This window comes from Microcaecilia unicolor, chromosome 3, assembly GCF_901765095.1.
Source record: "Microcaecilia unicolor chromosome 3, aMicUni1.1, whole genome shotgun sequence".
NCBI classification, from domain to species: domain Eukaryota; kingdom Metazoa; phylum Chordata; class Amphibia; order Gymnophiona; family Siphonopidae; genus Microcaecilia; species Microcaecilia unicolor.
This window is the reverse complement of record NC_044033.1, coordinates 507,124,641-507,141,140: the sequence shown is the minus strand read 5'-3', so window position 1 is coordinate 507,141,140 and position 16,500 is coordinate 507,124,641. Positions and strand designations below refer to the sequence as shown.

At 38.5% G+C, this 16,500-nt stretch overlaps 1 protein-coding gene across 2 annotated transcripts in view; it reads left to right on the top strand.

Moving 5' to 3' along the window:
* The window catches only part of ZNF292 (zinc finger protein 292), a 325,625-nt gene extending 311,535 nt beyond the window's left edge, over positions 1-14,090 (top strand). For both annotated transcript variants that reach the window (XM_030199115.1, XM_030199116.1), the window contains one exon: positions 5,444-14,090. In XM_030199115.1, coding sequence (XP_030054975.1) covers positions 5,444-12,952 — 7,509 coding nt within the window. In that variant the 3' untranslated portion in view covers positions 12,953-14,090. The remainder of the gene's footprint in view (positions 1-5,443) is intronic.
* The last annotated feature ends 2,410 nt before the right edge of the window (positions 14,091-16,500 follow it).

The window sequence follows — 16,500 nt, the reverse complement described above, 5'->3', positions numbered from 1 at the left end:
AGACAGACCAGCCATGCCAGATAATTACTACTACTACTTATCATTTCTATAGCACTACTAGACGTACGCAGCGCTGTACACTTGAACATGAATAGACAGTCCCTGCTCGACAGAGCTTACAATCTAATTAGGACAAACAAGGGATAAGGGAATATTAAGGTGAGGATGATAAAATAAAGGTTCTTAACAAGTGAATAAGGGTTAGGAGTTAAAAGCAGCATCAAAAAGGTGGGCTTTTAGCTTAGATTTGAAGACAGCCAGAGATGGAGCTTGACGTACCTACTCAGGAAGTCTATTCCAGGCATATGGTGCAGCAAGATAAAAGGAACGGAGTCTGGAGTTAGTGGTGGAGGAGAAGGGTGCAGATAAGAGAGATTTACCCAGTGAACGGAGTTCCCGGGGAGGAATGTAGGGAGAGATGAGAGTGGAGAGGTACTGAGGAGCTGCAGAGTGAATGCACTTATAGGTCAATAAGAAGAGTTTGAACTGTATGCGGAAACGGATAGGAAGCCAGTGAAGTGACTTGAGGAGAGAGCTAATATGAGCATAACGACCCTGGCGGAATATTAGTCGTGCAGCAGAATTTTGAACAGATTTAAGAGGAGAGAGGTGGCTAAGTGGGAGACCTGTGAGAAGCAAGTTGCAATTGTCTAAGCGAGAGGTGATAAGAGCGTGGATGAGGATTCTGGTAGTGTGCTCAGAAAGGAAAGGGCGAATTTTGCTAATATTATAGAGAAAGAAACGACAGGTTTTAGCCATCTGTTGAATATGTGCAGAGAAGGAGAGGGAGGAGTTGAAGATGACCCCAAGGTTACGAGCTGATGAGACAGGAAGGATGAGAGTGTTATCCATAGAAATAGAGAATGAGGGAGGAGGAGAGGTTGGTTTAGGGGGAAAGATAAGAAGCTCAGTCTTGGTCACGTTTAGTTTCAGATGGTGCTGAGACATCCAGGCAGCAATGTCAGACAGGCAGGCTGATACTTTGGCCTGGGTTTCAGCTGAGGTTTCTGGTGTGGAGAGGTAGATCTGGGAGTCATCAGCGTAAAGATGATACTGAAAACCATGGGATGAGATCAGAGTACCAAGGGAAGAAGTATAGATGGAGAAAACTCTGAGGTACACCAACTGACAGTGGGATAGAAGTAGAGGAGGATCCACTAGAGTATACACTAAAGGTACGCTGGGAGAGATAAGAAGAAAACCAGGAAAGAACAGAGCACTGAAATCCAAGTGAGGACAGCGTATCAAGGAGCAGGCTGTGATCAACAGTGTCAAAAGCAGCAGATAGATCGAGAAGGATGAGGATAGAATAGAGGCCTTTGGATCTGGCTAGGAACAGATCATTGGAGACTTTAAATTAGACACATTAAAATACTTAAATACTTCTGTAGTTGAGAAGCAGGTCTCTATCCACATTAAGACTTTTTAATCCTGAACATCAAATGATAAATGAATCCTTCAATTCAGTTTTAAATTTCTTAAAAGATACATCACTGTGTAGATGTAGGTCATTCCATAACTATGGAGCTGAAAAATAAAAAGCTGAGGGGCCCTTTTACAAAGGCACAGGAGGGCTAATGAGTGGATAGCACATGCTCAGTTGGCACTACCAACTGATAATTCCAAGTTTGGCGTGTGCCAAGTCCCACGGTAGAAAATAATTTTGTACCGTGGGGGCGTTTCCTGCTGTAACCTGCAGCATGCCCATGTTGGCACATGCTGCATTTTTACCATGTAGGTGGCGCATTAGCCCTTACTGCTAAGTCAATGGGTGGCAGTAAGAGCTTAGGCCGTAAATAGGTGCGTGCTAGTTATAATGGGGTAATATCTTTTTTTTTTTTTTTTTTTTGTGAGGAATGGGATCAGTGCTAATCATCAATCTGTGTATAACTCTGAAGGATAGATTTTGGAAGGGTGATGGTGATACAGCACTTTAAGTTTCTTCAAATCAACACAGAAGTCAAAAGAAGTGGCAAATTTATAGGTGACTCTCAGAAAGAGACCAAAACGTGACATTGTTCAGCACAGTGAGTGCATTAACCTTAGTTAAGGGTATGCATTGCACAAATGTTTAGCACAACTATTGAATCCCCTGCTATAAATGTCACTGCATGCCACTTTAGATACTACATCTTGGAGTAATTATCAAGTCAGAACTTTCCTTTGTACTCCAGATCTCAAAGGTTGTACAAACAGACTTTCTTACACTACAGCCCTTGCAGTTCAGACCATCCTTCCGGCTGTGACTAGAGCCTTCCCATTGGTTGGATTCTACCACAGCCTCTACACTGGGGGGGGGGGGGGGGGGGGAGAGCCGAAGGGGGCTAAACTCTGTAAAGTATCCACACACTTAGCCATCCTTCTGACTCGGAGACAGATGTTTTACAATTTTTTAGAATCCTGAAAAAAATCGACAGTTGGCAGTCTTAGTCTCCTGAATCCTAAGCACATCTGGCAGGATCTCCCTAAACATTTGGAGATTAAATGTATCCACTGAAGGCCCAGCGAGGCGGAATTACTCCTTTGCACCAATCATGCTGTCTGCTCTGTTGCTGACAAGGGAAGAGACCAACTGAATCAAAGGTAAAATACCATGTTGGCAGGGCTGGGCTGGGGATTCAGAGAATCCCTTGAATGCCCTGACTGCACACCACTGAGTATCTCAAAGAATCTACCAGAGGAACCTGAATACCAAATAAAACTGGAATCCAAGAAGGATTAGTAAGTCAGCCAGAAAACCAACATGCTGTAGTTTTATTCACATTTTAAAAAATTCATGCAGTTTGACTTTGACTGAATGAACATAAATCTCATAGACAAACTGGAATGGAGTCTGCTCCTTTGATTTTACATTGGTGCTCTAAGTAACATGCTACAGACTTCATTGGTGGTTGATTGTTTCTGTACAAAAGGGGTGGGAGGGTGGGATTGAGTGCTTGCTAAATTATACAATGATGGATCTTTGATCTAGATTTGATAATACCAGGGGGTTTGAATGAAGAATTAGAATGGATGTATTCAGTTTGGTTTGATATGATTGGTTGCCTGGGGTCAGGTGACACATGATTTGGATTAAAAGGAAGAACGTCACTTCTATTTTGTTATACATATTGAAGTGTGCCAGAAAAAGGACGAATGTTTGTCAGATACTAATTGAGATGCTTTGAACTTTTCAGGAACCATTGCAAACTACACAGTTCAACCAATAGGTGTTCATTGTACATAATCAACTATTAAGAAAGCTATATAGTGAGACTCTATTTTTCACAGCACAATTTACAATATAGAAAATAACACATTTGAATTATTAAGAGCCAGCAGGGATAGATTAGTGGCAGCAGTGGGGGGAGCATGATGGGGAAACCTTACAGAGCATGTCTTATGGAATTATTTACAATCATCTCCATATATGCATATGCGTGCATGCGTACGTGTGTGTAGGTCTGTAGAGCAGAGGGGAAAGGCCTTTTGATAGGAGCAATTTTCTAACTTGTTTTTCAATGTATTAAAGTTCCTTTGCTGCAGAAGTTGGAACGTTCTCTCCCACAAAAATATATTGGCCCATTTTTTAGAGGCATTATATCTCTTGGACCCCTGGGTCCATTCTGTTCCATTTTCAAAAGCTTTTTACCATTTCCCCCCTAAGCCTCCTAAATTTTTTCTCTTATATGGTTGGTGTTCCTTCCCCTTTAAAAAAAAAAAAAAAAAAACAAGGAGAGGAGAGAAACCAACCTCACGGACATGTAACAGCAACACAGAAGCGAGGCAAAAAGAAGAAACAAGGACTCCAGAAACAACACATTTTCCGAGCTTTTGACCCATAAGGCAGGCACACAACGAAACACGGCCATGTCTTTCCTTGATGTGTTGAATCTTTTTGGAGTCTTCGTTTCTTTTTTAGCTCATTTCTTCTGCATTGCTGTTACAGATTCGTGAGGTCGCTTCCCCTTTTTCCATTTTAATTTTCTATACTTCTACACTCAGGGATGGTGGTATATTAAATCCGTTAAGCCATAAATACAATTTGATTCCATTCCATTAAATTTTAGGAGACTTATTTGTCCTTCAATGGACGATTCTAGATCCTGTCTTCTTTCAATGCCTCTTGAATTGGAAAGAAGAAAAACTAGTACATAACGTAAGAAAGGTTTAACAGCATGCTAAAATGGTATGTTGCCTGTGTAGTGCGCTCTACAAGCTTCAGAGAGAAACTCTGTTGCTAGGCAGTTATTAATAAGAACATTAAAAGTAAATTTTAGATACTAAGCATCATAGACAACATACTCTAACTTAAGTTTGGCTCATCATTGTCTTGGTATATGGAAAACCAATTTAGAGGCTTTAATCCAAGAGAAAATTGGTTCAATTAGGATATGTTTGAAACTTATAAATGATGTTGCAGTTCATCATGTTTGAAGCTTTATGATTGGTTTGTGAATTTTAAATACACTGATTAAATCTGTTGGGTTTCTTTTTTGTTTGTTTGTTTTGTATGTCTTATGTCTGGTATACATACGCAGGTTTGCTTTTCTGTCTAAAGTCCTGTGTCATAAAATTGCTAAGGAGAGGTAATGCAACTCTTAAAAATTTGAAGTACAGTTTGTCAGTATTTCCCAAACTGTGTGCCGCGGCACCCTAGTGCGCCACAGCAAATCTTGACCTCCCTCCTGCCGCCCACAATCCAGCATCACTCCCTACTTTCCCCTCCCACAGGTCCAGAATCTGCCACTTACTGCTTCTTCCCCTGCTGCAGTGTGCAGTATACATTTTCAGGCTGTCCGACAGGCACTGTGGGGACTTCCTTCTGTCACATCTGGCCCTTGCAACAGGAAGTTGCATCAGAGAGGGCTGGACGCGGCAGACAGGGAAGGCCCTGGAGTGCCTGCCTGTGTGAATTGCGGACGGCCTGAAAATGTAAGCTGCAAGCACTTCGGCGGCAGGGAAGAAGGAAGCGGCAGTGATCCTGGACATGGAGGAAGGAAGGTAGCGAGCGATGCTGGATTTGGGGAAGGCAGAGGTGTGCTGGATTTATGGGAGGAGAGGGGCTGCAGGGAATGGTGTGCTGGACTTTCTGGGAAGAGAGTGCTGCAGGGAAAGGGAGACCCATGTGGCCGGGGGGGGGGGAGGGGAGTGCCACGAAAAAATTGCTCGGACATTCAGGGTGCTGTGAACCGAAAAAGTTTGGGAACCACTGGTTTAAGTTTTTAAATTTTAGTATATAGCATAAAATTAGAATAGAAGTGGTGTTCATTTTGTAGTTATGAGAAAACTATACAGTACACGGGACCCTGTTTTGTAAAATTTTATTGATTGCAAATATAATTTTTAAAATACTTTTCATTTTTTTTTCTAGTTCAAGATTTCTATATACAGGAAGTCAGTGAAGAGTATTATTTATATGAGCATAAATGTAAATATTTGAATTTTTTTTCTCTCTTAATAGACTGAGGGCGCTGGACTTGCAACTTGCATTGAATTATGTGTGAGAGCATTGCGATTGGATTCCAGTGAAAATACGAATGTGAAGATTTCAGTCTGCAAAACCATCTCGTGTTTGTTGCCTGATGATTTGGAAGTCAAACGTGCTTGTCAACTTAGTGAATTTCTTCTTGAGCCTACTGTGGATGCTTATTATGCTGTTGAGATGCTGTATAATCAACCTGACCAGAAATACGATGAAGAGAGTCTTCCAGTACCAAACTCTCTGCGTTGTGAGTTGTTACTAGTATTAAAAACTCGATGGCCTTTTGATCCAGAATTCTGGGATTGGAAGACATTAAAACGTCACTGTCTTGCTTTAATGGGAGAAGAGGCATCCATTGTATCATCAATTGATGAGCTAAATGACACTGAAGTATATGAAAAACTAGAGAACTTTCCAGAGGAGAACACAGGAACTTCCATTAATGGGATTACTAATTTTTATGATGAAGGTACCAACATCCTTAAAAACAGTCAAGATGAAAAGCAGAAAAAACGAGAAATTAAAAAAATGAGAGAGAAAGGATTCATATCTGCAAGGTTTAGAAACTGGCAAGCCTATATGCAGTACTGTGTGCTATGTGACAAAGAGTTTCTTGGTCACAGAATAGTAAGACATGCACAAAAGCATTATAAAGATGGCATTTACACCTGCCCAATATGTGCAAAAAATTTTGTTGCAAAGGACATCTTTGTTCCCCATGTAACGCTACATGTTAAACAGTCATGCAAAGAAAGGCTTGCTGTTATGAAACCATTGAGACGTTTAGGAAGACCTGCTAAAATAGCCGGTATGAATCGAAAATCAAATGCTAAAGCAAAGCAAGAACAGCGACCAATAAAGAAAAACAGTCTTTATTCAGAGGACTTCATAGTGTTTAATGACAATGATGGTTCAGATGATGACAAGGACAGATCGTTTGAGTGCGAGATAAGCCCAATACAAAAACAAGCAACTGTTAATGAATTTTCTTGTCCTGTAACACTATGTAAAAAAGGTTTTAAGTACTTAAAAAATTTGATTGCACATGTGAGAGCACATAGAGATGATGAAGAAGCTAAGCGGTTTCTTGAAATACAAAGCAAAAAAGTTATTTGCCACTACTGCAGGCGACATTTTGTCAGTGTTGCTCACTTGAATGATCATTTACAAATGCACTGTGGCAGCAAGCCTTATATCTGCATACAAATGCAATGCAAGGCAGGCTTTAACAGTTATGCTGAATTATTAACACATCGAAAGGAACATCCAGTGTTCAGAGCTATGTGTATGTTTCCTAAATGTGGAAGAATATTTTCAGGTGCCTATTTACTATATGATCATGAAGCACAACACTACAATACGTACACTTGTAAATTTACTGGCTGTGGAAAAGTTTATCATTCTGAAACTGAGTTACAAAAGCACTTGGATGACCATGATACTGTATCTAAGGATGTATTAAAAACTGACAGTCAAACAGACTCGTATACTGAACTTGCTCGTCTTCAAGCTGAGGAGGATCTAAAAGCCATTGATCAAACTATTGATCAAATTCTTACTTCTGATCCTGTCAGTAATAATCTTGCTTCATTGGTGTCCCATACCGTTGATGAAATTAAAGCAGATCCAGTTGTGGCAAAACAAATCCAGTTCTCAACAGGGACACTGTGTACAGATGGATTAGACCACACTACCAATGCAGATGTATTGAGTCAAGTCTCATCACCCCCAACAAATGTATTAGATCAGATCTTGCTACCTCCTACAGGTATGCTGGGCCAAGGTTTATCACCTACCATAGGTGCATTGACTCAAGATTTGTCACCTGATATCAATTCGTTGGAGCAGGTTGAAGCAGGAATTACAAGTAGTACCCTGAAGATGCCTCCCCTCAACCAGGGAATGCATATATTTATGAAACCGAGCAAGCTATCTGCTGCAAGCAGTATGATAAATACTGGTAATGCTTTACTTGAACAAATATACACAACTGTTGAAGAGGCGTACAACTCTAGTGTACCAGTTTTACCAGAAATAAAAAGAAAAAGCATCCGTCAGCCCCAAGTTCATGATGTCTCTAACTCTGGCACAAGCAAAATAGAGAATCATGATTCACAAAATATAGCAAGACATGTAAGCAATATGGCACCCTTCAACATACAGAGCCAAGCATTGTATGAAAGCGGTTTAGCAATGCCTGAGTTTAAAGACACTATTAAAGCAGCAGCTAATCTATTTAATTTACCACTAAAAGCACTGGAAGATATTCCATTTATTCAACCACAGTCCAGTCTAGATACCTCTTTACCAGCTCCCTCAGTACCACAACCAGCCCCAGTTCAGAAATTCAATTGTACCGTTGAAGGATGTACTCGAATTTATAATTCTATACAAAGTATTGGAAAACATATGAAGACTATCCACCCCGATCATTACCCTGCATTTAAATTGGAACGTAAGATGAAAAAAAGTCAGAGATCTAGAAATCTAGTAAAAGCTACCAGTGATGGAAAATTGGCATTCCGCAAGCCATCTCAAGTGGTTGGTCCCAGTAACTCTGCTTTTCCACAGCAAAAAAAGGGTACAGTAAATCCCAGCTATTCAAAGCAGGTTCAATCTATCACTAATTCACTTTTTCCAACTTCATTAGATAGCTTGGCTAGTCCAGTGTTGTCATCAGTGGAAAGTATTATAGATCAAGGTTTGTCTTCTCTTGTTAAAAGTGACCCTGAAACTGTCTTGAATTCACAAGCCGAAAGTCTGACTAATGCAGCTTTCACTTCACAATTAGAAGCTATAGCAAAAGCTGTTTTACCTCTGAAATTTGAAAATGGCAGTGATCCATTCCTTCCACATTCTGCAGAATGTAGTTCAGCTTCAGGCTTTCCTTCACTGATGGGGAATGAGAAAAATACAGTTTTCTCTCATTTGGAAAATAATGCAAATCTTGGCCAATCCTCAGCTGTAGCAGGAGATGGGAATTCTGGTTTTCCAGAGGAAAGAAGCATTCCAGATACAGTATTTTCTTCAAAGGTTAATAATTCCAGTACTGAAAAATTACAAAGTCTGAGTGAAACAAACTCTATGCAAACTGCTTCAGAAAAGAAAAAAGATAGTCATGGGCGAGGTCCTAAGAGGGAGAGAAAGCCAAAGCATAACACACGAGCAAAGTGGCCTGCAATTATTAGAGATGGTAAATTTATTTGTAGCAGATGTTTTAGAGTCTTCACTAATCCAAGGTCCCTTGGTGGTCACTTGTCTAAACGATCACACTGTAAATCTGTGGATGAAGCTGAAATTTCACAAGAAGATTTGAGAAGTAGTGGGAAGGCCTCTCTTCTAGCCAATATGATACTTTCCTCAAGTTCAGCACAAAATGTGCGGACATCACCACAATCTGTTGTCAACCGAGAGGTATGTTTGAAAGATCAGTCATTTCTCCAGTCACTTGCAGAAGACCACTCTACATTTTTGCAAAAACCATTTCCAAAGCTGCCTACAACTAGCTTTAATAGTAGATTGAATGAGAATGGAAGCAAAATTGTTAAACAAGCACTGGAAACTACTGCTACAGAAATTGAAAGGAAACTTATTAAACAAGAATTAGACACTACAGCTATAGAAATTGAAAACAAAATTATTAAACGAGAATTGGATACTACAGCCACAGAAATTGGAAGCAAAGTCATTAAACAAGCATTAGAAACTACAGGTATACTTGAAAACACTGAGATGCTTCCATTGTTGATGCCTGATATTGACATCCCTGGTTCTACTCAAATAAATAGAGATGATTTATCTAAAAAAGATTTATCACCTTTATTGCAAGATGTATACAAGAGAGATACCTTGATGACAGACAGTGATAAGATGCAAAAGATTGAAGAAAGTAATTGCCATATTTTTTCTGCAGAAGATCTGCTAAAGACTGTTGAAAATGGGTTGACCTCTAAGCCATTTTCAAATGGCGTTGTAACATCACAGAGCATTACAAGCAACAGTTCTCGAGTTTCAGTTATAAGTAGTCCTCAAAGCAGAGCTACAGCCCAAATGAATAAGAAGGGGAGTAGCAGTTCTAAAAAGAAAAAAAAAACTGGTTCTGTATTGCTTGCAACTTCTACTAATCAAAACTTGTTGGCAGGTGAATTAACAGCTCGGTCTCTATCTAAGAACATTGAAGGAAATGATCAAAAATCACACAGTCTACCAAATTTTGTGACAAACTGTGAATCTCAGTTGTTACAAAATCTTACCCAAAAATGTAACTCTGACAATCAGATCTGTGTGGCAGATACCCAGGAAAACATTAAAACTAAGATGGATCCCCTTTCAGTACTAGCTCATCCAACTATCAAGGTAGAAAACTGTGACCCCCAATTAACTCCCTGTTCATGTAACATCAAAGGACATTCTGATTTAAAAATCCCCAGTGATACCATTCAAAAGCTCAAAAAAACTGTGGGTAGGCAAATTATGAAGACTAAAATAAACTCAAAATCACAGATTCCTAGCATTACAAATAAATTGGTGGTATCCACTGATGGCCAGAGTATTCTTCCTGAATCCCAACAGAACTTAAAAACAAATTGTAACGCACAGCTTTTGATAGCAAATGATTTGGAAAAAGTGACGACAACAGATATTACTGAAGTCTCAGTTTGTGCTGCTGCAATTAATTCCAACCATATAGTTAATTCCTCCTTATCTGAAGTATTGCAGAAAGATGATACTCAAGTAATGGACATTTTGCAACAATTTCAGAAACTGAAATTAGAAAATGATGTAGTAATTGCAAGTGTAGACTGTAACACATCATTAAGTGCACCAGCCAGTGCATTACTATCTGTTACCACTGCATCAACCCAACCAGTTCCAGAGACAGACTTTAATCAATTACTTGATAAAATTAATAAACCTTTTGTATGTCGGGAGAAAGATTGTAATTACTGTGCTATGACAAAGGATGCACTATTCAAGCATTATAGTAAAGTGCACCAGTACACACAAGAAATGGTATTGGAAATCAAGAAGAATCAACTTAAGTTTGCACCATTCAGATGTGTGGTACCTTCTTGTCCAAAAACATTTACAAGAAACTCAAATCTTAGAGCACACTGCCAATCAGTGCATCATTTTACATCAGAGGAAATGGTAAAATTAAAAATAAAAAGACCTTATGGAAGACGATCTCTAAATGAAACTTCAAATTCAACTGTACAGACAATAGAAATAAAAAAACTGAAGACAACAGTAGAAATAGGAAAGAAAAGTGAACCTCCTTTGGTGGTAACAGAAGGAATGAAAGAAATTCATATAAATCACTGTGAGCAGGAGTTAGAGAGCAAGCAAGAATACCTTCCTGGAGTAGTCACTGTTTCTCAAGATAAGACTAAAGTATTATCTTCAAATAAGAAAAGTAATAAAGAGTTGAAATGTCGTAGGAACCCAAAAGCACGTAGAGAATCAAAGGTCCGCAGAGAGTCTAAAGGCCGCAAAGATTTAAAAGGACTACAAGAATTAAAGGGAGTTAAAGGAATAAAAGAACTGAAAGGAAATAAACCCCGAAGGCATCGGAAGGAAAAAGATGGAAGGAAACGCAAGAGATCAGAAGAAACAAATTCATGTCCTGGTGTATATAGTCCCTATCGCCCCTATAGGTGTGTTCATCAAGGTTGTGTTGCAGCTTTCACAATACAGCAAAACTTGACTCTTCATTATCAAGCTGTACACAAGTCTGAGTTACCCAATTTTTCACTGCAATTAGAAGAGGACAGTGATCTCTATAAAGAAGAGTGTAATGACATTGAAACCAAGGAAGGTGTGAAAGAATTTAGGTGCCAAGAAAGTGACTGCTCTAGAATTTTTCAAGAGGTTGCTAGTCTAATACAGCATTATATAAAGCTTCATGAATTGATTCCAGAAGAAATTGAAAGTATGATGTCATTCATGAATTTTGGAAAATTTAACTGTGACCAATTACAGTGTACATGTACATTTACAGCACCTTCTAATTATATTTCACATCTTGAAATAGACCATGGAATTAAAATAAAACAAAAAGTGGACGAAGATTGTATATATAAATGTGACTGTGAAGGCTGCGATCGTGTTTATGCAACTAGATCTAATCTTTTGAGACACATATATAACAAGCACAATGATAAACATAAATCTCATCTTATTAGACCCAGAAAATTGACAGATGATGAAGAAAATGGCCTAGTCAGTACAACTGAAGAAAAACTGGTAAAGGTGAAACATAGAACTAAAATCAAATTAGAAAAGGAACTAAAAGCTACTAAGATTAAACGAAGAAAAATTTGCTCGGACAGCAAGAACTCACAGGGTGGCCATGTTGAAAAAAACAAGCCTTTGATCTCTTTAAAATGTGGTAAGCATAATTATTCAATAAAGACCAGAAATGAAGCTTTGCTTGAGTGTTCTGATAAGCTCACAACACAATATCCGTGCATGATAAAGGAGTGTTCATCCGTAGTTACAAGTCAGCGTAATATCATTAGACATTATAAATGTCACAGGTTAAGTAGAGCTTTTGTTTTACAGAACAAAAATATTCTTCTTGTCTGCAGAAGGCGATCAAGCTCACATGCCAAAGTATTTCCTTTAGATCAAGAGGGAACTGAAGATAAAAAGTGTGTGGCAAAAGAATCTGATACATATTTGTCAGAAAGCAGTGATGAATTGAGCATTTCTTCATCACAAAGTGAAACGGGAAAAGATGAAATGGATGAACTTACAGAATTGTTTATTACAAAACTAATAAATGAGGACAACAAAGGTTGTAACAACCAAACTATGAGCTCTTCCAGTACAAACAGTGACATACAGGAAACCAGCTCTTGCAGTTCAGAAAAGCAAAGAACAAGTAGTTCAAAGAGAGCTAAAAAAGAAAAATATGTTTCCCCAAGTAAAAGGAGAAAAGTTGAATCACTTGAGGAAATATCAGCAGCTGAGGTGAGTAGCACACACAGTGGAGAGGAAACTGCCATTGCCATTCAGACCACTGAAGAGCCACCCCCTTTTGATTGGAGTTCATTTAAACCTATGGGCTTTGAAGTGTCATTCCTTAAGTTCCTTGAGGAGTCAGCAGTTAAACAAAAGAAAACCATGGACAGAGAGTGTCACGTAACCACTAGTAAAGGATCACTTTTAAACGGAAGGAAATTAAATGAAAAGATAGTCATGGAAGACAGCAATCAGTCATGGACAAGTTCAGAAAGTGAAAGCTTTGTACAATTTGCCAATCCGTCACAGCTTCAGTTATGTGAAAATGTACAATTTGTTTTGGACAAGACTCTGAAAGACATCACTGAGCTTGTGTTGAAACAGCTCCAACAAATGAAGCCTACTGTTGTTCTGGAAGAAATTGAAGAGCAGCAGCAGGAGGATGGCTCAATTCTCACAATGGCAAAGAAACTAAGTTTTGATAGTGATGAGAGAAGTCACAGTACAGATAATATATTATAAACATGTGCATAGGAAGCCATTGAGCATGCTTGTAATTGTGTAGCCTTTTTTTACTTTTACTTTTTGTTGGAGTGATTTAACCCAGCAAAAAACCCATGACATTTGTCATGTAAAGCTTTATTTGTGTTATCCCTATGGGACTTAAGGAACCAGAATCATTACTTCATTCATGTAAATATTCGAGCAAAACCTCAAAATGTTTCTATTGACAACTCGTCCTTTTCAGAAACTAAATCTTTGTGCTTTCTGTGTGATTGATATCGATCACAAGTTCACTGCTCATGTATAACAGTACCCTTTATTTGTAGATACATTTTTGTATATATTTATTATTGTAAATCATTTGCTGCAGCTAGCAGTGTGCAAGTCTAAACTATTAAATTACACATTTATATTCTCAATTTTAATTTGTAATTAAGTGATCAAGTTTTTAAAATTGTCCTTACACCATATTAAATTAAAAGCTTTTTGAAATAACACTAGACGTGTCAGCCGTAACAGTGTATTTTGCAAATGGCATTTGTTTGCTAGGAAGCAGGTTAATATTACATTTCCTAGTTGTAACAATTATGCAAGCCACGTGCTTTTTTATTTTTTGTTATAAATTTGAGCAGTTTTTAGATCACAAGCAACTGTACACATTCGTTAGTAATAGCTTAAAATTTCACACATTTATCCTGGCATTTAGTTGGTTGCAAAGATACTCTGATCCTAAGATTCAAAATGTGAAGAACAAGTTTACATCATTTTAAAAGTTAAAATATTTGATATCAAATGAACTGTGGACGTGAATAGAAACATAAGTACAGTAGTGTGGAATGATGTATATATTCAAGGTGCTGATTGTGATGTAGCCCAGTATTGCCTTAAATAAAATCACACTTCATTACTTGTTTTAAACATGATCTTATAAGGTTTTTTTTCCCCCCCTGAAGTAAACTGATAGTGTTTTACAGACAAGTAGATAATCATTTACTAAATACTGCCAACTATTCAGATTTTGTGTAAAATATTGAGGGATAGTTTGCTTTGGTGTTACAGTACTTATCTAGTGTTTGGTAGAAACCACAAGGTTACTTTATTAGCCTGGTATAAAATTTATCCAAAAGATGTGAATTAAATTTTAATCTCAAAGAATTAGTACCCTAAAAAACAACAAAAACAAGTATAGTAGGAACAACCCAAGGGAAGGAAACCTAGTACTAGATGAAAAATTCTTTATTCAGCGTATGGTGCAAGAAATTTAAGTCCTTGGAATTTCTTGCACCGTACACTGATTAAATAATTCTTCATCTGGTACCAGGTTTCCTTCTTTTGGGTTGCCCGTATTATACTTGTTTGTACATAACTTTTTAGACATCATAAGTCGTCATGTGGAAGATGTCTGTGTGATCCCAAATGTGTGGTGTACATTGTTTGAATGATACTTGTGTGCAAGGAAAAGTATTGTACAGAGCCATGCTGAACATACAGAACACAAAGTTTCATTGAAAGGTGTAACGTTTTATAGGAAAGATGTGATTTGCACAATTTTTTTGTTACATTGTTGCTTGTTGTAAAGATCTATGTATACTCAGAACAAGTAGATTATAACTTTCCGAAATGTGTGTTAGATTCCCAAGCTCCCCTGACCTGTTAGATCCTAACCTTGTCTCTCATCTAATCCAGGATTCCTACTCAAATCTCCATTTTTAGATTATAATCAGTTCAAATAGCTTTTCCTATGGATTAACATTTACCTACAGAATTCTAGATGTTTTTCTAAAATTCTAGTTTATTTTTTTAAGGTGACTACACCACCAATCCTCAATTCTCCAAAATGGAGCAAATTGTTTGCATTTTGTGTGAAAATCACTGCAATAAAAAAGTTTTAATAATTGGTCCATTTTGATATTGTTTTAACTTAATTCCTCTAGAATAATTATGATGAACTGTTTTCTTGCAATTGTGTGCTTGTAAAATCAATTTCTTCGTCCTTCTAGTCCAGAACAGACCAATGGGTTATATTCCCTACCAGCAGATAGAGGCAGATAAGATGAAGAGTCCAGTGACATCAATAGTATAAGGAGTGTGCAGCCTGGAATGCACCAGTATTTCTCTGCATCCAGCAGATGGTGCAGTTTGAACTTAATGCAGCAGAGTTGGTGTTAGCCTTGGGTTGGCTGGTAAGTCTCCCAGGGTCCAACAATGGTCCTTTCCCTAGTACAGACTGAAGTGGTCTGTCCCCCTCTGCAGCCTATGGGCCTTTGTGCTGTATTTGGCTGTCATAGGGTGACTTGGCTACTGTCAACAGGGGTAAACCCCTTCCCACTTCTTCCCCCCCCCCCCCCCCCCAAAAAAAAAAAAAAAAACGTGTCTGCGCATCCTTGTTTTTTTTAACAAAGGGGGGAGTGGCCAGAGGAACAACATGATGACTGCTGTGAGCGATGCTGCGAGACTGCTTGCATGGTGAAGCAGTAGCATAAGCCAAAGGGGGGCTTCCCTCAACTCCAACAGTGGTCTCCTTTATGGTGTAGTCTGGGTAAGATCGTTTGACATGGGCTTGAGAGCAGCAACTCACACACCAACTCATCCAGGTATTGCATTACAGTCGGATTCAGCAGAGATGAATGATGGTACTGCGCCTCACTGTTTGAGAAGAAAATTCCACTAGGTGGTTTGTATTCTGTCCATGGGCTTGGAAGTGGTGGCTGATTTGGATAAAGGAGACAGAGCAAGATGATATGGAGAACACAACCCTTGTGGTAGCAATCTCAGTTCACTAGTAAATGATTTATTGGATACAACTTCTGCTTTACCCTTTGTGATTTCTTCTATGCAATGTGTCTTCAGAATTTTTTCTGGAGCATCTATCTGAATTTGTTTGAGCCAGTGTGGAAGTTATAACTGGCCTTGGTGGAATTTTGGTTCCACAAAGGTTCTTAAATCTAAAGTTCAAGAGCATGAAGCTAAGGTAGAAAAGGTTCAAAAGAAGTTTAGGACATTAAGCAAATCAGAACCTAAACCCCTATATATATGCGGACGACATGACGATCTATATCCCGTTCAAAAATAACCTAAATGAAATAACCAACGAAATCAATCAGAGCCTTCACATCATGCACTCTTGGGCGGACTCATTCAAGTTAAAACTGAACGCAGAAAAAACTCAATGTCTGGTTCTCACATCCAAATACAACACAAGCAACTATCCTACCATAACCACACCTTACTGCACACTTCCCATCTCAGAAAATCTGAAAATTCTGGGAGTCACTATTGACCGAAACCTCACACTCGATACCCATGTGAAGAACACAATGAAAAAAATGTTCTACTCAATGTGGAAACTCAAAAGAATAAAACCTTTTTTCCCTAGATATGTCTTCCGCACCCTGGTACAATCACTAGTGATGTCACCTGGACTATTGCAATGCTCTGTATGTAGGATGTAAAGAACAGACCATTAAAAAACTCCAAACAGCCCAGAACACCGCAGCCCGTCTTATTTTTGGAAAACCCAAATACGAAAGTGCAAAACACCTAAGAGAGAAACTATACTGGCTCCC